Source organism: Brachyhypopomus gauderio, unplaced genomic scaffold (genome assembly GCF_052324685.1).
Source record: "Brachyhypopomus gauderio isolate BG-103 unplaced genomic scaffold, BGAUD_0.2 sc91, whole genome shotgun sequence".
NCBI lineage: Eukaryota > Metazoa > Chordata > Actinopteri > Gymnotiformes > Hypopomidae > Brachyhypopomus > Brachyhypopomus gauderio.
The window spans coordinates 463188-488091 of NW_027506912.1; the positions used below are offsets into that span (position 1 = coordinate 463188).

Here is a 24904-nt window from a genome sequence, read left to right on the forward strand (position 1 = left end):
AGATCTGTTTGGTTATCTCAGCATTTTTTCCATCAGGTTTGCAGCATTATTCTCACTCAGAAAAGTAATAAAGTACCTGGTCCTGGTGAGCTGATCTGTACTCATCAAACATTTGACCAGTTTCTTTAAATAGATGTAATGTAAAGTCAATGTAGGCTATTGGAGATATAGCTAGGGGAAGTATCATAATGCATTCACAATACAGTGTAATTCATACTGTATAAATGCAAAGTGGTATTTATTTTCAGTGTATTAGTTGTTACCAAGTAATGTTTCAATTGTTATATGTTCAAGACATTCAAGCGTGATGCGAGTGTAACAAACTAAAGAAAAAACAAAACACTAAAAGGTCTGTTTGTGTAGTATTGCTTTTAATCTGTCAATAGAGCATTTACAGACTTTCAGAAGAGTCAAAAACACCACCATGGTTTCCATGGAGTCCCAGTTAAAACATGTATGCACATTTCACATCAGCTTTAGTCACATATTAAAAACTAATTAAATTATTGAAACACATTGAAATTTCAGGCCTAATATTTTTACAGGAATACAAAACACACAATAACTTGTATATTCACTTTGTAAGCAAGTGTAGTCCATGCTTTCTGTAGGTCACGGAATAGAGGTGATGCTGAGATTTTAAGGAGGGTGTCGTGTCTAGCCCCGCCTCCCTGTCAATCATGTAGCTACCCTCCTCGATTTGTCCCTCCCACGAGTTCAATGAGGAGGATAATCTGGAGGGATTCATTCTCCACAGCAGACAATATTTTTTAATTTGGCTTTGTCTCAGACGAGAGAGGAAATGAACACCCTCGGTGGGTTTTTTTTACTTCTTAGAGCATGTTTTTCTAACGTTTCTCATGTTCAATTACCAACTACTATCTCTTATGTGTCGATCCACATTTACACTAACAAACTCATCACATTCATAACCAAGCAGGGACACTGATACCAGTTAGCCTCCTAGCCATGGAGAGTGAAAACATAAGGAAACTTAAAATCATTCATGACTGATGAGGAAACGTTCAAACATCTGTGCTCAGTCTCTCACTACTGTTTACTGCAGATCACATGTAGTCTGTCCAACATGCTTCATTCTGTACTAATACAGTGCAGTATTAGTGCAATACAGAAAATGTACAGTTAGCTAGAACTGGAGCTAGAAGCATCGGACTTCCCCACACTGAGCAGTGTTATGGCTTCATTCCTGTGTGAATGTACTGGTGTTTCTGGAGATGACTCCGTTGAGAAAAGCTCTTCCTACACTCTGAGCAGTGAAATGGCTTCTCTCCTGTGTGAATGTGCTGGTGTTGCTGAAGACTTCTCTGTGTAGTAAAACTCTTCCCACACTCTGAGCAGTGGTATGGCTTATCTCCTGTGTGAATGTGCTGGTGTGTTTTGAGACTATTCTCTTGAGTAAAACTCTTCCCACACTCTGAGCAGTGATATGGCTTCTATCCTGTGTGAATGTGCTGGTGTTCGTTGAGATGACTCTGTGTAGTAAAACTCTTCCCACACTCTGAGCAGTGATATGGCTTCTCTCCTGTGTGAATGCGCTGGTGTTGCTGAAGACTTCTCTGTGTAGTAAAACTCTTCCCACACTCTGAGCAGTGGTATGGCTTCTCTCCTGTGTGAATGCGCTGGTGTGTTTTGAGACTATTCTGTGTAGTAAAACTCTTCCCACACTCTGAGCAGTGATATGGCTTCTCTCCTGTGTGAATGCGCTGGTGTTTCTGGAGATTTCCCTGTGTAATAAAACTCTTCCCACACTCTGAGCAGTGATATGGCTTCTCTCCTGTGTGAATGCGCTGGTGTACGTTGAGATGACTCTGTTTAGTAAAACTCTTCCCACACTCTGAGCAGTAATATGGCTTCTCTCCTGTGTGAATGCGCTGGTGTTCGTTGAGATGACTCTGTGTAGTAAAACTCTTCCCACACTCTGAGCAGTGATATGGCTTCTCTCCTGTGTGAATGCGCTGGTGCTGCTGGAGATTTTCCTGTGTGGTAAAACTCTTCCCACACTCTGAGCAGTGATATGGCTTCTCTCCTGTGTGAATGCGCTGGTGTTCTTTGAGAGAACTCTGTGTAGTAAAACTCTTCCCACACTCTGAGCAGTGATATGGCTTCTCTCCTGTGTGAATGCGCTGGTGTGTTTTGAGACTATTCTGTTGAGTAAAACTCTTCCCACACTCTGAGCAGTGATATGGCTTCTCTCCTGTGTGAATGCGCTGGTGTTGCTGAAGACTTCTCTGTGTAGTAAAACTCTTCCCACACTCTGAGCAGTGGTATGGCTTATCTCCTGTGTGAATGCGCTGGTGTTCGTTGAGATGACTCTGTGTAGTAAAACTCTTCCCACACTCTGAGCAGTGATATGGCTTCTCTCCTGTGTGAATGCGCTGGTGTTGCTGAAGACTTCTCTGTGTAGTAAAACTCTTCCCACACTCTGAGCAGTGATATGGTTTCTCTCCGGTGTGAATGCGCTGGTGTGTTTTGAGATTATTCTGTTGAGTAAAACTCTTCCCACACTCTGAGCAGTGATATGGCTTCTCTCCTGTGTGAATGCGCTGGTGTTCGTTGAGATGACTCTGTGTAGCAAAACTCTTCCCACACTCTGAGCAGCGATATGGCTTCTCTCCTGTGTGAATGCGCTGGTGTTCGTTGAGATGACTCTGTTTAGTAAAACTCTTCCCACACTCTGAGCAGTAATATGGCTTCTCTCCTGTGTGAATGCGCTGGTGCTGCTGGAGATTTTCCTGTGTAGTAAAACTCTTCCCACACTCTGAGCAGTAATATGGCTTCTCTCCTGTGTGAATGCGCTGGTGTTTCTGGAGATCACTTTGTTTAGTAAAATTCTTCCCACACTCTAAGCAGTTGTAGCTTTTCTCCTTTTCCATGTTTACTGATTTCAGCAGTCTGACATACTCCTCACAGATAAATGTGTTTATGTAGGTAAAGTTTACCTGTTGAGGAAAGTGGATAGCATTAATTCCTAGAGGAAAAAGACATTGTTTCATCTTCTTCTCACAATGAATTTGCAATCATGACAAAGAACCATTTGGGCTCTGCATAATGCTAAAGACATTAATTCTAAAGACATTCATGCTAAAGACCATCAGGAGACAGTGCTAGGCTTCCTTACTTCACTAAAATGAAAACATTTGTCTATGTTGTGATACGTGTCTCTCTCTGTTAGGCTCAGTGCCACTCTATGTGCCAGTCTATAGGGACTTTTATTTTGTATGGTTCATCAACTTTATTTTCAAAGTTGTTATTTTCCTTCCTTTCTCTCTCATGGTGCTGCAGAGCTGCTTTGGTCTGTTGAAGCTCCTTATGAGTTCCAGCAGTGTGATTTGATCTTTTTAATTATTGTGCATCAGAGAATTAATCTATGTGCAGCACCAACATATCACAGAAAATTCACCTGTGCACACGATTACTCATTGTGCCATGTTTCTAGGTAGATTGAAGGTAAAAATTATGTTGGCCTCTTTAGAAAGCGCTCCTGCTAAAAGTGTGCAAAATGTCACATGATCTACAACGGACATTTTTTGTACGTACGTATTTGTGCGTGTAGTGTGATGAATTCGAAAGTTGCTGTGCATTTGCTTGAAAGTCACATATGAATTTACAACTACCACATTTTGCATTTGTAAAATCTTGCAGGGTGACTATTTACAAGACTAGATTCCTTTAGAGATCATTTTATATCGTGTGATGGATATTTACAAAAAGAGAAACCGATTAACAATGGGAAAATAATTAGAAATTACATTTCAATGTGGGGGTGGGGAGACAATACACAGTAAACATTTTCTAAAGGAGTTCCTGAGGGGGCGTCAAAGCTTCTCCCAAATGTTGTTATTGGGCTTAGGAAAAGTAAGCCTACATACTGTACATTAAAAGGGGTTGATAACATGTTTATTTAGCTAAACATGATATTTGAAATGTAAGCCAACATCTAGTACACTTAACTTCACTGACGTAATTTGGGGGCGGGGGGGGGGGGGCGGTGTTCTGTCGATTTTTCCTACCCATCGAAAATTCATACCAAGGCTTACTGCGCATGCGCAAGTCGCTTTTACGTCACTATTTTGGTGGCCGCCTACTACACCCATCGATTTTTCCTGCCTGCTAGCGAATTTCAACAATGCAGTACTATTTAGTCCTTTCAATAGTGCAGTAAGTCAATTTCTTGTTTATAATTTCTTCTTTGTTTGCAATTGCAATGTTTTCAACTGTGCATTAAGTTAACTAGTTGATTAAAATGTTTTAAACAGCGCCATTTTACTACCTGTTATTACCTATTTATAGGGACTTGTATTTCCGCATGATAATGATTGAGCCGTGTATACACTAATACGCAAAATAAAACTTTTATTTTAAAGCTCATCCTACTTTTTAAACGCTGATTTGCGCTACATTACAACGTTTCCATAAGGTAAACAAACTAAGAGATATGTCTACAATACTACTTTTTAAACGCTGATTTGTGCTACATTACAACGTTTCCATAAGGTAAACAAACTAAGAGATATGTCTACAATACTACTTTTTAAACGCTGATTTGTGCTACATTACAACGTTTCCATAAGGTAAACAAACTAAGAGATATGTCTACAATACTACTTTTTAAACGCTGATTTGCGCTACATTACAACGTTTCCATAAGGTAAACAAACTAGGAGATACGTCTACAAATACTACTTTTTAAACGCTGATTTGCGCTACATTACAACGTTTCCATAAGGTAAACAAACTAAGAGATACGTCTACAAATACGCGATGCCAACGGACACGGTAGGAAAATCCGACAGAACACCGGTTTTGTTCCTCTGCAGTTTTAATGGTTAAAAAGAAATATTTTAATAGCGACGAATCTAGCGCTAGGACCATGCAGAAAACGACCGCTCCGAGCTCCGCTCCGGTAACACTTTACGTTCCTAAAAATGAATTTTCCATGAAGCAAACCTGGCGACTTCGTGGCTGCATCCATGTAAAAACACGAACGATTTGTAATTCACAGGTTTGAAAACTCGTTCTCGCCCCTACTGTGCAATTTGGTTAAGAATACACCCGAACTATCAAGTTGAAAGTCATCATTTCATCGTTTGCTTACCCATTTTGACCCAGTTCCCAACCCAACTTTAAGAATAGATTAACGGCGATAATTTTTATATCGCCCGATAAGAGTATCAAATTAACGAACGCCGTTAACGGCCCACCACTAATAATTATATTCGTATAGTATCAAATAAGTAGCTACGTTATCTGGCTGGGTTAGTTAGCGCTACAACATCCATTATAAAAACACTTTAACACATTGAATTTTCCACCAACTTAGTCAAGACACGAGATTCAACCGTGAGGTAACGGAACGAACAAACTAGTGTGGTTAAGATGTGGTTAAAAGGTGTTAGTGGTACGTATTACTAAGTTAAGTACTTACAGGTCAACCAGTAGTCCAACACTTCCAAACACCAACACGACAATAGGCGCAACTCCACTAAACGCCCGATGCTGATATTGAGAATAAGGAAACCTGTGGTCTGTAATGTCCGATGGTGATGGTAGGTAGAGGTGGGCGGATCGATCCAAATATCGATACCAACGCTGCTATTGATTTGGAGCAATGCTCGTGTAAAAAGATTAATACTCAATCTTTTTAACTCTCCCGCACACACCGACTGCTGCTGCGTACGTGGATTCATCAAAGTCTCTTCTCTGTCTGTAAGAGCAGCGTTGCCAACAAGTATCCGTATCTGCAGAAGCAAAAGTCCAGGGGGTGGAGCTAGATCTAGATCCAACTCCTCCCACCGTCCATAGTTTCTTTTGGTCGGTCCAGGGGGCGGAGCTGCATGTAATCCAACTCCTCCTACGTGTCGCTTACGTTTTCCGACCAGGAAATATAAATCCAATAAATTCACCCTTAAGACTGCTACCGTTTAGAGATCAAAATGTTCTTTAAGAGCTCTAATGTTCTGTAAGAGTAGCGTTGCCAACTCCTCAGTAAGGAAAGTCGCTATTTGCTGTTCTAAAAGTCACAAAATGGCGTCATCGCCTAATTTGCATAAAACCTGTTTTTGAAGCTGTAAAATAATAACGTTGTGGGAAAGAAAAAAACGATTAAAATACCCTAAATATGTTAGAGTGACTGACGGAGACTGTGTGAGTTAAATTCAGTGATTTATTTTGTATTACACTGAAGACGCATTTATATTTACATCCGGCTCTGTAAATACGGGGCGGGGTCAATCAGCGGCGGCTTTGGGCATGCGCAGTTCATTTGCAGCGTGGACGTGGAGCGGTGCGGGTCTGCTCTGACTGCATTGTGAGTGTTGTGGGCGGGGCTCACGGCAGCACCCGCTGCTCGCTGAGGACAGTAACTGAAGACCATGTGTGTTCATCTCCGATTCTACAAAAGTCTCCAGTAACACCACAAAAAGTCGCTAGATTTGTCGCTACTCTTAAAATAGTCACACAGCACGGAGCAGCGCACCCGCCCCCTCTCGTCTTTAGTTTACACCGTCACGTTGCTCAGCAACCATGCAGGTAGGCTCCGCCTGGCCCCGCCCACTCAGCGCTCTCCTCGAGTCGACACCTTACAGTACGGAGAGAGAGAGACACCACCGGAGTATTGAAATGTCTGAGAGGAAGACATGCGCCGTTTGGCTTTATTTTATTGCAGAAAATAAAACTACAGCAAGCTGTATAGTTTACAACAGGGCTGTTAAATACAGTGGAAACACAACAACTGTGTTAGTTGTAATTAATAGGGAGAGTTATGGAGTTAACATGGAGATAAATACATCCAGATCTCTTGATGTCGAAATATGCCTGCTTATAGTTTGAATTTAATGTGATAATGGTGAGGTGAAGTAAACTCTAGCTTTCTTATTCACAGCTTCAGGAATATGGTGGGATCATTTAAGGTGGAATTTTAGACAATAAATTGGTGATTTTAGTCCAAATGTGCTGTGAATTACTGTCTAGCGTCCTTTCCATTACACATTTGCAAGAATAACATGAGAGGTGGTAAATATATCAAATCAAATTTATTTGTATAGCGCTTTTCACAACACATGTTGTCACAAAGCAGCTTTACAATCTTTACAAGATTTACAAGGTTAACAATCGTATGGGTCCAAATCCCTAATGAGCAAGCCAAAGGCGACAGTGGCAAGGAAAAACTCCCTAGATGGTGGGGAATAGGAAGAAACCTCGGGAGGACCAAGACTCAAAAGGGAACTCATCCTCCATTGGGCGGCCCGTTAGCACAGTCCGTGGTGCGCTGGGTGTACATGTATGTGTCTTCAGTGTAATATACATGTAGGTGTCTTCAATGTAATGCTTTATGAAACATCTTTCTGCTAAGACACATGAGAGGTGTTAAATGTACATGTACGTGTCTTCAATGATGCTTTATGAAACATCTTTCTGCTAAGATACATGAGAGGTGTTAAATGTACATGTACGTGTCTTCAGTGTAATGCTTTATGAAACATCTTTCTGCTAAGATACATGAGAGGTGTTAAATGTACATGTACGTGTCTTCAATGATGCTTTATGAAACATCTTTCTGCTAAGATGTGTTTGTAAAACAGCCCTTGTTATTGTGCCGGTCATCAGGTGCAGAATTTAGGCACATATTCAAGTTCTAATGCTGTTTTAAGCAGCAGAAACAACATGGTTGACCGACAAGAGTTGACCAAAAAGCTGTTTTAAGTTTAACTGGTAGGTAAAAGTGTGTCTGTGTGTGTGTGATTAAAAATGGCCAACATTGATGTTCATCTGTGTGATGAACTCCCTCTTTCACTGAAGTGAATATCTTAACACTGAGGTATGTAAAAAAAATTTTTTAGCAATTGTTAGAATGACTAGAACATGTAATTACAAAATTATTGTTGAATGCACCAACTTATATTTTCAACTTGTTATGTCTTTGTTGTAGTTTTACAACGTTGGATAATGATGGTAGTCAAAATGGCTTATACACCGTGCACAGTACACGGGACACAGCATTCCTGAAATGTTCACATATTGTGGAATAGTTACTTGTATGTATTTGATTCATTGCAATTTCTAAATGTTTTTTTAATCTGTTGTTTTTTTTAATAATTTATTTATTTATTTATTTTTTTATTGGAAATTTGGATACATACAAAGTACAGTACGTTCATTAATCAGTTTCCATTTTCACTCTTTTTCAACCCCCCCTTCCCCACCGCATAACATATGCGTATCCACCCCCTGAAGGAAAAAAAAAATATTTTTATTATATTAATATTATTTATTATATTATTTTTATTATATTAATATATATTGTACATTTGCCCGTCCATCCCCTATACACAAACCACTGTTGTTACAACAAGAGGTAACCAATATCTGAGTCCAGTACAATTACACATGTGCACACGCACATAATATACAAACACATTCATAAAGCAATACAAAATATCACTGTAAAGGGCAGTACATTTCAGATTAGGTCTTATACCAGTATTTTCATTGTTGCAGATGAATATATGATCTACGAGAGATAAGAGGCTCAGTGACAGAGCTCTTCTAAGTGCTATCAGGCATAGATTTAAGTTTACCTAAATACGTCAGAAGAGGCTCCCAACTAGAAGTGAATTTGTTCTTAGAGCCTATAAGTGAATATTTTATCTTCTCCAAGTGTATGAATTGCATCAAGTCACTCAGCCATATAGATGTTTTGGAAGGACTTTTTGACTTCCAATGCAATAATATTCTTCTTCGAGCGAGTAGTGTTGTAAAAGCAATAATGGTTTTGTGTCTGTTTATCCTATTACAGTCGGAGACACCAAAAATGGCTGCTATTGGGTTGATATGGAGATTAATTTTGAGAGCTTCTGACAGAATTTTAAAAATCATAGACCAATAAGTTGCCAAAGCCGGACATGACCAAAACATATGAGTCAGGTTGGCTGGTACATTGTGACATCTGTCACAGCGTGCATCTCAGTTAGGATATATTTTGGCTAGTCTTTCCTTAGATAAATGAGTTTTAATCTGTTTTGATCAGGTTTTTATACACAATACACGGGACTGGTGCTCAGTGTAACGGTGGCGTACCCGAAGGTAGTGAGGGATCCATACGCAGGTGGAATAACAGGAGTTTTAATCAAACACAAGGACTGAGCAGACCCCGTAGGGAAGGCAGGCAACAGTACAAAAAGGGCAAGGCAAAAAGGAGAGTCAAAAAACCAGGCAGAGAGTCAAAAAACCAGGACAGTCCAATCGCAGCAGGCAGAGGTACAGAAGGGCTAGGCAAACAGGCGTAAGACAAGAGGGCAGAGCTAGGATCGGTAACCAGGAATGCAGACAGGATAGTAAATACGGCTTGGTAATGCTACACGGGGAGGCAATACTTCGCACTGGTCTGTGTGAGCAGAGTCCTTAAGTAGGGCGTGTATGAGTAGCCGATCAGGTTCAGGTGTGCAGATCAATATTCGGGTGATGGCGCCCTCTGGCGGTCACGGGCGTGATTGCCATTCCTGACATCAGCCCCCCCTGAACGGGTGGCTCCAGCCACCCGAGAGACACGACGACGGGGACGGCCCCGGGGCCGCGGCGCAGGGCGATCCGGGTGGGCAGCGTGGAAGTCACGGAGTATGGAGGGATCCAGGACCTTGTGGGCGTCGACCCAGCTGCGCTCCTCAGGTCCGTACCCTTCCCAGTCCACCAAGTACTGCAACACACGCCCCCGTCTGCGGGAGTCCAGGAGCTCGTTCACCCAGTAGGCCGGGCCACCGTCGATGTCCAGCGGAGGTGGCGGGGACGACTGCAGGTCAGGAGACAGACTGGAGGGCTGTGCAGGCTTAAGCAACGAGACATGAAAGGTGGACGAGATACGGTAAGTAGGAGGAAGTTTAAGCTTGTAGGAAACGGGGTTAACCTGAGCCAGGACCTCGAAAGGCCCCACGTAGCGGGGGTTCAACTTCCGGCATGGTGTCTTCAGACGGAGGTCCTTGGTGGAAAGCCACACCATCTGGCCAGGTGAGTACACGGGAGCCGCCCGTCTGTGGCGGTCGGCCTGGATCTTCTGGTGGCGGATAGCCATTCGGAGTCTCACATGGGCCGCCTCCCAGGTCCGTTTGCTGTGACGAAACCAGTCAGACACTGCAGGAAGATCTGAAGGTTCCCCCGACCATGGGAACATGGGAGGCTGGAAACCTAGGACACACTGGAAAGGGGTTAGACCGGTGGATGAGTGGGTGAGAGAGTTCTGGGCATACTCTGCCCAGGGCAGGAAACGACTCCACTCCCCCTGCCTGTCGCTGCAGTAGGACCTGAGGAAGCGGCCAATCTCCTGGTTCAGACGCTCCGCCTGCCCGTTGCTCTGGGGATGATACCCCGACGTCAGGCTCACTGAGATGTTCAACAGTTTACAGAACGCCTGCCATACCCGAGACGTGAACTGGGGTCCCCGGTCTGACACTATGTCCTCAGGAAGCCCATAAAGCCGGAATACATGGGAGAAGATAGCCTCAGCCGTCTCCATGGCAGTAGGCAGCTTAGGCAGAGCGATCAGTCGGCAACCCTTTGAAAACCGATCTATCACCACCAGGATGCAGGTGTTTCCTTGGGACCTGGGGAGATCAGTCACAAAATCAACAGAGAGATGCGACCAGGGCCGCTGAGGGATAGGTAGAGGCACCAGTAGCCCTGCTGGCAGGCGTCGGGGGGTCTTACAACGAGCACAAATGTCGCATCGGTTTACGAAGTCCTTCACATCCTTCTGGTGCTCAGGCCACCAGTACTTTCTCTGAAGCAGCTCCACGGTCCGCAGGATACCCGGATGCCCAGAGGTCGGGGCTGTGTGTACCCACTGCATCAACTCCTGACGGTGTGTAGTAGGCACATAGGTCTTACCCCGGGGACACTCGGCAGGAGCAGGTTCGTCACGGTGAGCAGTCCGGATCTGTGTATCCAGGTCCCACTGAACGGGAGCAACCACCATGGAGGCCGGGATGATCGCCTTGGGAGGCTCCGACGTGTCGCTTCCCTCATAGAGACGGGAGAGCGCGTCTGCCTTGGTGTTCTTCGATCCTGGCCTGAAAGTGATGACATAGTTAAAGCGAGTGAAAAAGAGAGCCCACCTCGCCTGTCGCGCGTTCAGCCGCTTCGCCGCCTTGATGTACTCGAGGTTCTTGTGGTCGGTCAGGATCAAAAAAGGGTGCGACGCCCCCTCCAACCAATGTCGCCACTCCTCCAACGCAGCCTTCACCGCCAACAACTCCTTGTTGCCCACATCGTAATTCCGCTCCGCCGAAGAGAGCTTACGTGAGAAGGCACAGGGGTGGAGCTTCGGGGGCGACCCATGACGTTGCGACAGAATGGCCCCTATGCCGGTGTCCGAAGCATCCACCTCCACTACGAAAGGGAGCGCGGGGTCAGGGTGCTTCAGAATCGGAGCAGAACTGAACCTCCGCTTCAACTGCGAGAAGGCGCCCTCCGCTGCCTGAGTCCACGGCAGCTTTTTCGGAGACCCCCTTAGCAAAGACGTGAGGGGCGCAGCAACCAGACTGTAATTGCGAATAAAACGCCTATAAAAATTGGCAAAACCCAAAAACCTCTGGAGTTCTTTAACCGACCGGGGTCGCGGCCAATCACGCACAGCTCCCACCTTGCCGGTGTCCATAGCCACCCCCTGACGACTAATGTGATAGCCCAAAAAGTGCACACCCGTAGTATGAAAGGCACATTTCTCCAGTTTGGCGTACAAGTGATTTTCTCTAAGGAGCTGCAACGCTTCTCTGACATGCACGACGTGGGCCTCTGGGGTTTCTGAATAAATCAGGATGTCATCAATATAAACTATAACACAGCGATTAAGCAATTCTCTGAAAACGTCATTCATGAAAGCTTGGAACACTGAGGGGGCGTTGGCCAAACCGTATGGCATAACTAGGTATTCGTAGTGTCCGTTTGAAGTGATAAACGCTGTTTTCCATTCGTCTCCCTCCTTTACACGTACAAGATTGTATGCGCTGCGCAAATCGAGCTTAGTAAACACAGTGGCCCGGCGTAACTGCTCCACTGCAGCAGGCACCAAGGGGAGAGGATATGAGTTTTTTACCGTCACGGCGTTTAGACCGCGATAGTCTATACAGGGGCGTAACCCACCGTCCTTCTTCTCCACAAAAAAGAAACCAGCCGCTGCAGGTGACACAGAGGGGCGAATGTAGCCCAGTTGTAACGCCTCTTCCACGTATTCCTTCATGGCTTTTGTCTCAGGGATCGATAACGGGTACGCCCGCCCTCTGGGGGGAATCGCACCGGGCATCAACTCAATAGCACAATCAGAGGGACGATGTGGGGGCAGAGTAGCAGCGTTAGTTTTGCTAAAGACGTCGGAGAAGTCAGCATACTCAGGAGGGAGACTAACTGTATTCTGGACGACAGGGCTTTCAATGTTAGTCGTTCTGACTGCTGTATGTAGGCAACACTCGTGACACTTTTTGCTCCATTTAACCAGTTCTCCTGACGACCATGAAATGGTGGGGTTATGTTGAGCTAACCAGGGAAACCCCAACACTACGGGATGTTCTGGGGAGTGTATGACGTGAAATGACACCGTCTCAGTGTGTAACAGACCCACTCGCACGCTGACTGGAATGGTGCGTTCGGTGACTGCACCCGATCCGACAGGTTTGCCGTCGATCCCTTTGATATGGAGAGGAGTAGTACACGGAATCAGGGGAACAGACAGATGGGTCGCGAACTGATGGTCGATAAAATTTCCCGCTGCTCCCGAATCTACCAGGGCTGCAACAACAGGCGCAGAAACACCCCACATTACTTCTACAGGCAGAGTCATCTTACGTATGTCGTAGGGTAAGGAGATAACAGGACTCACCCTTCGAGCAGTCGCTCCGCCACTCAACGTGGGGCAGTTTGCTCTGAAATGACCTGATTCGCCACAGTATAAGCAGAGTCTGTCCTGGACGCGCCGTTGTCTTTCGGTCTGTGACAGGCGAGCGCGTCCCACTTCCATGGGTTCAGGCTGGGTAGACGAGGGGGATACTGGGGCTGTGGTGGCTACGGCAGAACTCCTCCGTGACCGAATCAGATTATCTAGCCTGATAGACAGGCGTATCAAATCATCTAACGACAAGTTGTCGTCCTTACATGCTAGTTCAGCTCGGAGCGTGTCAGACAAACTCTGGCGATACACGGTAAGTAGGGCTTTCTCGTCCCAGCCGCTGGCTGCGGCGAGGGTTGAGGCGCAGCTGACTGGGCAGTAGTAAGGGAGAGACCTTGTAGCGTGCGAGACAAGCCATCAACTGCGGATACCAGTTGGTTGAGTAGCTGTTCGTGGCTTCCCAGCATGCGTCCCTGGTTCATCACCGCGGCTTGGAGCGCTGGCAGTCCTGCTGGATCCGGTGGCGGCGAAGTATTCTGTAACGGTGGCGTACCCGAAGGTAGTGAGGGATCCATACGCAGGTGGAATAACAGGAGTTTTAATCAAACACAAGGACTGAGCAGACCCCGTAGGGAAGGCAGGCAACAGTACAAAAAGGGCAAGGCAAAAAGGAGAGTCAAAAAACCAGGCAGAGAGTCAAAAAACCAGGACAGTCCAATCGCAGCAGGCAGAGGTACAGAAGGGCTAGGCAAACAGGCGTAAGACAAGAGGGCAGAGCTAGGATCGGTAACCAGGAATGCAGACAGGATAGTAAATACGGCTTGGTAATGCTACACGGGGAGGCAATACTTCGCACTGGTCTGTGTGAGCAGAGTCCTTAAGTAGGGCGTGTATGAGTAGCCGATCAGGTTCAGGTGTGCAGATCAATATTCGGGTGATGGCGCCCTCTGGCGGTCACGGGCGTGATTGCCATTCCTGACACTCAGGTGCAAGTTTGCATGCAGCCTGTTACAGTTGCTCATCTGTTGTTTTCCGCTTTTACTTATTTACTTTATTTAAACATTTGTATGCGTAGTTGGTAACTTTGTGAAGCTGTGCCCTCTCGATTCATGTTAGTAGAGAGAGTTTATTTTTTACTTTTTTCACTCACGCAGCGCAGCAACATGTCTGCTCTGTGTACAGCCGGGACCAGCTGACTGCACTGAAGCTGGCCGACATAGCGGACTGTACAACACAAATCCCAGCAGAGTTAAGGAGGTGAACACACAGGGGAAGCAGAGGCAGGCCCGTCGCGATGGGGCAGGCAAACCAGGCAATTGCTTGGGGCCCCAAGCTGGCCTGGGGCCCCCAGACAACAGGTTAAGAATTAAATGCAGCGACAAACTGTGTGAGCCCCCCTTTACATTCTCAAAGTCATGAGCAATGACACTGTTCTCAGAATCCCCCTCAAGGGGGCCCCTCCCACCAGCTGCTGAAGGCAGGCAGACACTGTCGAGTATAAACCAGGCTTTAGACGCCGGCAAATATGAAACTTAACCATGAAGCGAATTTATCCATCAGGAAGCCAAAAGAGAAAACAAAAGAAGGAAGAGGAACACAAAAAAACTAGTGGTGGGCCGTTAACGGCGTTAACGGCGTTCGTTAATTTGATACTCTTATCGGGCGATATAAAAATTATCGCCGTTAATATATCTACTAAATGGGTAAGCAAACTATGATGACTTTCAACTTGACAGTTTAGCTCGGCTGTATTCCTAACCAAATTGCACAGTAGGGGCGAGAACGAGTTTTCAAACCTGTGAATTAAAAATCGTACGTGTGTTTACATGGATGCAGCCACGAAGTCGCCAGGTTTGCTTCATGGAAAATTCATTTTTAGGAACGTAAAAAATTACCGGAGCGGAGATCGGAGCGGTCGTTTTCTGCATGGTCCTAGCGCTAGATTCGTCGCTATTTAAATATTTATTTTTAACCGTTAAAACTTCAGAGGACCAAACCGGCTTTTGAAAAAGTCCCCCCCAAATTATGTCCGTGAGATTAAATGTACTAAATGTTGGCTTACATTTCAAATATCATGTTTAGCTGAATAAACATGTTATCAACCCCTTTTAATGTACAGTATGTAGGCTTACAAATTCATGTTTAACTGAATAAACCGTTGAACACGAGTAGCCTACATTTTATTGAGTATGTTTTTTTCTTCAAGTATCAAAGTAGAACAGCTTCCCCAAGCAGTCATTGATGCATTTTGGAAACAGGAGATGAGCCCCTGGTCTAATGCACCCTCTGTATTAAGAAACCCTATCTCAAAAGCTGACTTTTAGTTATTACTTGGGTAGCACACATATGAGCCATTTTAATATAGATTAATCTAGATTAATTTCAAGATTTCAGTGAGATTAATCTAGATTTAAAAAATTTATCTATGCCCACCCCTAAAAAAAACACAAGACAGTGGTAAGTGATGATTTACACTGGATAAATTAGGCCTACCTGTACAAATGGTGTAATTTAGCAGCAGGTAGGCTAAAAACAATATATACGTCCCGGGTAATCCCATACTTAAATTGGTGTCTTTGCTTGGGGCCCCCAAATACCTTGAAACGGCACTGAGCAGAGGTGGAACTAACCAGCGCACAGCCAAAGTGAGAGTGAGACGACGGCGAATTATGGAGAAAAAAGCATTTAAGCTGCACGTCACCTCCGTTGTTATGGGAAACGTGAGATTGCTGGTGAATAAAATGGATGAACTTACAGCATTAACAAGGAGTCGGCGGGAGTACCGGGAATGTAGTTTAATGTGCTTTACGGAGACATGGCTACACCAGGACATTCCCGATAACATCGTTTCTGTGGATGGATTTCACTGTTCATGCCGACCGGTGCGAGTGAGAAAATGAAGGGGGGGGGGGGTCTCATTGTGCTTATCAGAGACCGTATATATAAGTGGACTGGACGACACGAGTGAAAAGTGAAGCGTCCGTGAGTCAGCTGCCCTCTAGTGGCTGGCTGCAGTACAACTTTTAACCCCGCCCATTCCCATGTAAGTGAACGGGCCGGACGAGAAACTTTGAATTTTTATTACACGTAAAATAAGTTTTTTGAGCAATTATATCTTGTCAATTCTATAACACCCCATTGCGTTAGTATCTCTCCCAGTAATACAGCAAAACTCTCGACAGCAATATTAAAACCTTTTACCTTTGTTTATTTTGTAAAATGTCAAAAGTGTCTATACTGGTGGGCGTATCCTAACGAATGTCGGGGCGGAGATACAGGCTGTGTTCGAAATAGTCTACTACATACTACTGGCATACTGATCGAGCCCCAAATCAGTATGCCGTATGCAGTATGTGACCAAAATGAAAATTTCCAGTACGCGAAACATACCCGGATGACCTACTACTTCCGCAAAATATTCCAGTACGCGAACAGAGCTATCTTCGTGGTGTACTGCATCCCATCATGCAACGCTACGTTCACGTGACCCTGTAGTGTGCTTTGCTTTTGTCGCATACTGGAAACTGTACTGCATACTACTACGAGGACCAGTATGCGGTATCCAGTATATACTGAGTCCAGTATGCAGTATCCAGTATGTAGTAGTCTATTTCGAACACAGCCACAGTCTCTGGTGGAGATACTGTCCTGCCTACCGGTTCTAATGCGCATCCAAGATGGCGGTGTCCGTGCGGCCATCTTGATGGGAGTCAACGGCGACGTACCGTCCATTATATTTACAGTCACTGGTGCTTATTAATAACCGCTGGTGTCACCCTGGTCACATTACCATCAAGGAAAGGATCTGTTGCTCCAATTTTGAACTGCTTGCTCTAGGACCCCCATACTCAAATAGCGGCCCGTGGGCCACATCAGGTGCCGGGGATTGCCTTTATGGCAACAACACACGGCCAAATGCGTTCAACCCCCCCCCCCCGTCGATAGTTTACATTCGCTAACCCCCCCCCCCCCCCCCCCCCCCCCCCCGTAACCGGCCCCGTCAGTGATTGAAAATATAAAATGTGGCCCGTCATCATTTCTATTTGAGTACCCCTGCTCTAGGACTTCCATCTTATTATTTACTGTGGGAGTTCTCACAGGTCATCATGGTGGCTGTTTAGTTTTCCCCCTCTTCAAACCCGACGACAGCGTGTGATGCTATACATTCATCTATAGCACATCTCCAAGTCCAACACCCGAATGCCTTCATAGCCATTTCAGGCGACTTTAACCACTTCACTTTGGCAAAGGCACTACTGAACTTTTTTCAGTATGTGGACTGTCCCACCAGAGAGGAGCGAACACTGGATCTGCTGTACTGCAATGTTAAAGATACATACAGCTGCTCCCCCCTCCCCCCTCTGGGTAGATCTGACCACAACCTGGTACACCTCAGCCCCTGGTATGTGCCTATTGTTAAGAGCCAACCTGTGACCACGCGGATAGTGAGGAGATGGTCAGAGGAGACTCATGAGGTACTGCAGGACTGCTTCAAGACTACAGACTGGCCGGCGCTCTGTGAGCCGCACGGAGAGGACATTGACGGGCTTAGTGAGTGCATAACGGACTACATTAACTTCTCTGTGGACTCCATTGTCCCAAACAGGACTGTAAAGTGTTACCCAAACAACAAACCATTGGCAACAAAGGACATTAAGTCCCTCCTTAACAGCAAGAAGAGGGCATTCAGAGCTGGAGTCAAAGAGGAGGTGAGAACGATCCAGGGGAAGATAAAGACCACAATCACAAGACAATTACAGGAGAAATCTGGAGTGTAAACTCCAGCAGAACAACATCAGGGAGGTTTGGAGTGGAACGAGGACCATCACCAGTTTCAGGTCCAACGACAACAGAGTAGAAGAGGACAGTGAAGACAGGGCCAATGAACTAAACCAGTTCTAAAGGCACAGAAATATGCCCAGGAGATGTCCGCATTTGTAGCTACAAATACCACTAGAAAGTTTTTATTTTTTTATTCATTTGTAGTTCAAAACATATTTGGGGTGTTTTTCTTCACTTTTTGCCACTCCAAAGATGTTTTCGTTTCTCCTACAGCCTCGATTGCAGCTATATGCAAATAACCGATTATGCAAATTAGGCGATGACGTCATATACGGGAAATGTCCCGTATTTTTAAATACAAAACTTGACAGGTATGACCTAGTGATGTGGAATGGGATGTCACTTACGTTTTCTTGTGTGAGTCAAGGCAGGTGAGCGAATACTTTTGGCAATATAGTGTATATATATTCTGGAAGAATGGTCAAAAATCCTCATAAACACACTCCTAAACCTTGTGGACAGCCTTCCCAAAGAGTTGAAGCTGTTCTAGCTGCAAAGCGTGGACCTACGTCATATTGAACCCTATGGCTTAGGAATGGGATGTCACTCAAACTCTTGTGTGAGTCAAGGCAGGTGAGCAAATACTTTTGGCAATATAGTGTGTATATATTATATATATATATATATATATATATATATATATATATATATATATATATATATATATATATATATATATATATATATATATATACAATGGCAACAACCCTCTTTTCTTTTTGTAAGGAAATTGATATTTTATCATATTATACCATAAAAAAATTAAACATTTGACACCAAAATCACTGGAACTTTAATGCATAGTACACAAATCAACCAAAAGCTGAAGAAAAACAGGTTTATCTGGCCCGCTGTGAATAAGGCCATCACTATGTCTGTGAAACTGCCTGTGAGTCTTTCTAAGATAGGTTTTCCATATAGTAGAAATGTAGAACAAAATCAATTATGTACAAACTGTATACAACTGGAATAACTTGGAATAGAAAACATTTTACAAAAAGAATGCTTTCATTATTTTAATATTGTTATATAACATACATGAACAAAATCAGTATGGGAAACAATAAACTCTTAAATTTATGATCCCATGTTCATTCGGTTCATCCACCTCTGTTAAACAAAGTGCGGAGCAAACACGCATCATGAACACACTCTTTATGAATAAGAAACAAACTTCAAAGGGAGCTGCGAATAATTAACTAACGTCGTGGATTGCACTGGATTAAATGAGCTCATGACTGCAGCTTTGTAAAAAATCCTTGCTGCCTTTGCAGTTTTGATAGCAAATCTTCAGACGCCCGTTCCAGCTGTGCATCAGTGTAATTCTTGTATTTCTGTGCGTCTTTGCTCTTGTAAGATACCAACAGCACCACCTACTGTCCAGGAGCGGTGTATTTGTACCAGTCGGTGTGTATTTTTGAGAAAATCTCTTCAGAAGGCACTCCTGATCCACTAAGGACAGTTGCACGTATTGTAGGTACGTATTTGTACGTGTAGTGTGAAGTATTAGAAAGTTGCTCTGCATTTGTTTGAAAATAGTATGATATTTGCGGAATATGTCCTGTTTGTTTACAACGTTTTGGCAGCATTATACGCTGCACTCTCAGCACGTTATAGTTTTATTTTCTAACTCCCCTGAATTGTAAAGCATTTGTTATATAGCTGTTAAGATAAATGCTAAAGTTATGGTGTCACTATTTTTCACATTAATCATTCTATAAGCTATATACAGTTATCTGTAAAACCATTTTAAACTACCATGAAAATGGTATTTTTTAATGACTCAATAATTTTGTTCAACCTTAAACATTATGAATAGTACCCTAGCAAATTCACAGCAGTGAAAATCACATTATGAACCATGAAAATAACATTTTCCCCATTAAATATTAAATTTTCTGTGATATGTTGGTGCTGCTTATAGAATAATTAATTGAAGCAATGTGTACAGTGGCACTGAACCAAACAGAGAGAGACACGTATCACAACACAGACAAGTGTTTTCATTTTAGTGAAGGAATGAAGCCTAGCACTGTCTCATAATTGTCTTTAATATGATTGTCTTTAATATGAATGTCTTTAGTATGAATGTCTTTAGTATGAATATTTTTAGTATTGTGCAGAGCCCAATCGCTTCTTTGTCATGATTATGTTTCATCTTCATCTCACAATGAATTTGCAACGTCTTTTGTCCTCTAGATATTAATAGCGTCCACATTCCTAAACACTTTACCTACTGTGACGCACGGCGGAGCGGCGAAGGACGACACACGGGATCCTTGGCTGCGATAGACGTCACTTTTATTATCCTACACAGATAGCGCATATAGCGCACGGAGAACACTTAACGGACACGGCAACGTGTAGACTGTACTGTACACATGTGAGTATGAATATGTGAGTATGAATATATTTGTATCCAGATACAAACCCCCACTGTTTCCTCTGCCACCACAGCCATGTAATTACACCACTGCTTTAAATGAAAATGAGAGTAACTACTACTGTGGCATGACTGTCACCCTCTCTGATGCAGAGTTACTGGAGATGGAAACGAGGGACCAGAGCACAAACAAGACCTGGCACAGTGTCCGCTCCCAGCGTCTGACCTCATCTGTTTTCAAAAATATTGTTTCTAGAATTGCAGACTTTGACTGCTTATCAACAAATATGCAAAGACAGAAAAGGCCTGTGCAGACCCTGGCAATGAAAAGGGGCCTAGAGGTGGAACCCATTGCATCTTCAGAGTATGAACAAGTAACAGGTAATCACACATGACCTTGTGGCTTCATCATAAATCCTCATGCCCCCCCATTTAGGTGCCTCACCTGATCGTAAGGTGGTTGACAATTCTGGGCTTCTTCAGGGGCTTCTGGAGATTTGTTGAGTGCAGTTATCTGTCTGCAGGCCCAGATGGCACTTTTGCTCTTAAATGCAACCATGACTACTATTACCAGGTAATGGGGCAGATGGGCATCATTGGAATGAAGTGGTGTGATCTTTTTGTTCACTGTACCAAAGACAATCACCTGGAGCAGATCCACTCTGATGGCAAGAAATGGGAGTCTATGAAAACTAAACTGGATATGTTCTTCTTTGAATATTTTCTGCCTGGCCTGTGCAGATGAGGAGACTATAAAGGAAGGAAGCACACATAAATTTAGCATTGTTCCTTAAGAAAACTACTGTTAATAGGTAAATGTTTCTGTAATATGACAGTTTTAAGAATTGATTTTAAAAAGTGAGAGAATGTCATGACCATAAAAATGTCAGAACCATAAAAAAAACCTAAGAATGATTTTTAGAAAATTAGTACATTGTTTTTATTGGTTCACAATGAGCAAAAATGTGTTACATTAATTTCATTATTAACAAAAAAAATGCACATCAATAAAAGTTGAGCTGAATAAATGTTTGAATGTTTGTTACTCAGTGGAAGAATAATTTTCCAGCAATTCAAAGTCCAGTATGGCTAATAAAAATAATACTGAATTTGTAAAATATACTTCATGGTTGTACTATGCATGTTAACATTTAATAATACACTTTGAATATGTTACCTCATAATTAAAAAAAGAGGTCCCTGAAAATGGGTAAGTAGAGCACAAACACAGCTGGTTAACTGAACCACACAGGGAAAGGGGCAGAACTCCGAGCAATTTCTTGCGTGTATGTAATTTCTTTCTTTACTAAATTGCCACATGGCCCCAAGAATGTAAGAATTACAAGTTTCACACGAATGTTACTGAGGAGGTCTTTGATAAGAAACCCTTTATCTGCAATTACTTCATCTCCTGGTTCAATTAGGCTCAGAATGCCAGACTCTGTGGTAATTTCTTTATCTGAGATGAAGCCTGTGTACAGCTTGCTGACTAGACTAATTGACCCTAAAGGATTAATACCAATCAGTGACTTTAGTGTGGTGGAACCTTTATAATGGGAGTATGTGACAGTGTTAAGAACCTTTGAGCTTGCAGTTTGGATGTAGATCTCTGTACAGTCTAGTATCACGCATGCTTTGGGGAATGTCTGTTTAAAGGAGGGTTGGATCAGTTCATCTCCAGCCTCTCTACTTGGCCATATTGGTAACGTACCAAGCATAGAGTACAGGTAATTGCACCATGTTATACAAACCCTGCTGACTGTTGCTTGCAATACATTAAAGTGCTTTGATAATAGTGTTATGGATTACCAGACCTTACTTCATGCACTGCAACAACTCGTTATGGGCTTAGACCATTATTTTGTTTACATAATAAAGATAAAATGTTTCAAATATTCCAATAACCTTTGAAATCAAATATTGTAATGAGTAATACATTCATTGACAAATTAATTCATCATTTGCAGCTCTGTACGTCTCTGGTAACTCACATTTCTTTCTCATGCAGATTTGTAATGTGCAATTCTTCCTTTTCCTCATCAAAGTCACAAGTTGAACTAAAATATTGACAAACATAAATATATTATGAATAAAGTGATCGCAGTAGCTCCCATCTGTGTAAGTCTTAAAACTGCATGTACTTACATTGGTTCCCCTTCTGATGATGTTGCTCTTATCCTATTGATACAAACAGGGTCCCTGCACACACATTAAACTAGTTATTAACCTTCTTAAACAGATTTTCTCAAGATTATTATCTGTATCATTGTCTGGAGATTATTATCAGGGTAAGCTCATGCTAACTTAGACACTATTTAATGTTTTTTTTTTATTTATTTTGCATTTGCTAGCTAGCTATGACCAACACAGTGTCAATACAGTGTCAACACAGTTTGTGTAGTGTGTGGATAATTCCTTAAGGTATCATCTTCCCATCACTAAATTACATCCTGCCACACAACAATGACCAAAACAGTGTCAATACAGTGTCAACACAGTTTGTGTAGTGTGTGGATACACTCCTTGAGGTATCATCTTCCCATCACTAAATTACAGCTGCCACACAACAATATGCCACAGCAGCACTGAACTAGCTGCACCGCTCCTGCAGCTCCGCACGACACTTCCGGGATTCTTCCCATCGCAGCCTCGTTTTCGTGCAGGAATTTATCAAAATGGCGACCAGCATGAAATAAGCGAATAAAAATAAATCACAATTTAACTCACACAGTCTCAGTCAGTCACTCCAACATATTTATAGTATTTTTTTACAATTTTTTTTCTCTCCCACAACGTTATTATTTTACAGCTTCAAAAACAGGTATTATGCTAATTAGGCGATGACGCCATTTTGTGACTTTTAGGATAGCCAATAGCGTCTTTCCTTACTGAGGAGTTGGCAACTTTTACGTTTTCTTGTAAACTTAAAAAACGTGTATTGTGTTATTTAAATAACATTTAAAGAACATTTTGATCTCTAAACGGTAGCAGTCTTAAGGGTGAATTTATTGGATTTATATTTCCTGGTCGGAAAACGTAAGCGACACGTAGGAGGAGTTGGATTAGATGCAGCTCCGCCCCCTGGACCGACCAAAAGAAACTATGGACGGTGGGAGGAGTTGGATCTAGATCTAGCTCCACCCCCTGGACTTTTGCTTCTGCAGATACGGATACATGTTGGCAACGCTGGTCTTACAGACAGAGAAGAGACTTTGATGAATCCAGGTACGCAGCAGTCGGTGTGTGCGGGAGAGTTAAAAAGATTGAGTATTAATATTTTTACACGAGTATTGCTCCAAATCAATATCAGCGTTGGTATCGATATTTGGATCGATCCGCCCACCTCTACCTACCATCACCATCGGACATTACAGACCACAGGTTTCCTTATTCTCAATATCAGCATCGGGCGTTTAGTGGAGTTGCGCCTATTGTCGTGTTGGTGTTTGGAAGTGTTGGACTACTGGTTGACCTGTAAGTATTTAACTTAGTAATACGTACCACTAACACCTTTTAACCACATCTTAACCACACTATTTTGTTCGTTCCGATACCTCACGGTTGAATCTCGTGTCTTGACTAAGTTGGTGGAAAATTCAATGTGTTAAAGTGTTTTTATAATGGATGTTGTAGCGCTAACTAACCCAGCTAGATAACGTAGCTACTTATTTGATACTATACGAATATAATTATATTTGGTTCTTTTGTTTAGTAGCTCAGTGGTTCCTGTTACAAAGATAAAAGCTTATATGCTAGTTATATTGTACGGTTTTATTACAGTACTCAACTCAACTCAATTTTATTTATAGAGCACTTTAAGAACGGCAGCTGTACATAAGAATTGAACATTTAGACACAAAACAACTAATAGCAAAAATGGATAAAACAATATTAACTAAAACTGTAAAAGGAATCAATAGAACAAATCAAACAATAAAAGTAAGACAGTAAAAACTAAAAACACATACAAAGTCTCATGGTATGTTAAAAGCCAATGAATAAAAGTGGGTTGTTTAAAAATGGACAGTGATGGGGCTTGTCTAACATGCAGTAGGTTGTTCCATAATCTAGGAGCAGCGATGGGAAAAGCTCTATCGCCTCTAGGACCTTCACTTCAGTTTTCTTTTCATTAAAATTTAAGAAGTTTAAAGCCATCCAGTCCTTAATATCATTTAGACATAGCAGAAGTGGTTTTATAGAGGCATCTCTATAATAGTGGGACATATATCTGGGTGTCATCAGCATAACAATGAAAAGAGATGCTGTGATTTCTTAAAATTGAACCCAGTGGAAGCAGATACATGGAAAAAAGTAAAAAAGTCTGCCAGATAGACTTAAGGAACTTGAGGAACAGTTTGAATATAGTAGATGTGTTAGATCTACATCACATGTGCATGTTTTACTTTTTATGTCATTTTTAATAAATGTGAAGTGGGGAAACTTAAAATTATTTTATTCTAATTATTTTTAGTCTAACAGAAATGTTGAAGAAGTTGTCTTAACAGTGAGACATTTGAGATCTTCTGAAGAGGTGAGTTATATTTTAAACCTGTGACTGATACATTTCTCAGTATAATCCAGATAAATAAGCAACAGTTTAAAGCACACACAGAGCCTACAGGTAGCCTGTAGGCCCAATTGTACCTTTTCAATTAGGATACATAATGCTGCCTTGTTTGTTTTGGGTGTTTTCTGGTCTTTGAACAGGCTCCTTAGAATGAATGTCTTTAGAATGAATGTCTTTAGCATTATGCAGAGCCCAAATGGTTCTTTGTCATGACTGTTTCATC

General features: G+C 42.8%; 2 protein-coding genes and 2 long non-coding RNA genes across 4 annotated transcripts in view; 2 read left to right on the plus strand and 2 right to left on the minus strand.

The window, feature by feature from the left end:
* Positions 1 to 358: 358 nt before the first annotated feature.
* LOC143494175 (uncharacterized) lies at positions 359 to 5773 on the minus strand. Its single transcript, XM_076992265.1, has 2 exons — positions 5447 to 5773; positions 359 to 2960 (listed from the first exon to the last, which is right to left on the minus strand). The coding sequence occupies exon 2, from the start codon at positions 2892 to 2894 to the stop codon at positions 1455 to 1457; it is 1440 nt and encodes a 479-aa protein (XP_076848380.1). The 5' UTR covers positions 2895 to 2960; positions 5447 to 5773; the 3' UTR covers positions 359 to 1454.
* An 11212-nt stretch (positions 5774 to 16985) lies between these two features.
* Positions 16986 to 20977, plus strand: LOC143494178 (uncharacterized). Its single transcript, XR_013125564.1, has 5 exons — positions 16986 to 18304; positions 19089 to 19208; positions 19931 to 20114; positions 20268 to 20495; positions 20753 to 20977. It is a non-coding gene; the product is annotated as an uncharacterized LOC143494178 (long non-coding RNA).
* Positions 20764 to 22716, minus strand: LOC143494182 (uncharacterized). Its single transcript, XR_013125568.1, has 3 exons — positions 22260 to 22716; positions 22106 to 22171; positions 20764 to 20864 (listed from the first exon to the last, which is right to left on the minus strand). It is a non-coding gene; the product is annotated as an uncharacterized LOC143494182 (long non-coding RNA).
* A 668-nt stretch (positions 22717 to 23384) lies between these two features.
* The window catches only part of LOC143494173 (uncharacterized), a 295830-nt gene continuing 294310 nt past the window's right edge, over positions 23385 to 24904 (plus strand). The window contains exons 1-2 of the mRNA XM_076992262.1: positions 23385 to 23588; positions 24586 to 24645. The gene's annotated coding sequence lies outside the window, so the exon portion shown is untranslated. The remainder of the gene's footprint in view (positions 23589 to 24585; positions 24646 to 24904) is intronic.

Bases quoted from the DNA above. Each gene is read 5' to 3' on its own strand.
- LOC143494175 (XM_076992265.1), bottom strand. From the start codon at position 2,894: ATGGAAAAGGAGAAAAGCTACAACTGCTTAGAGTGTGGGAAGAATTTT.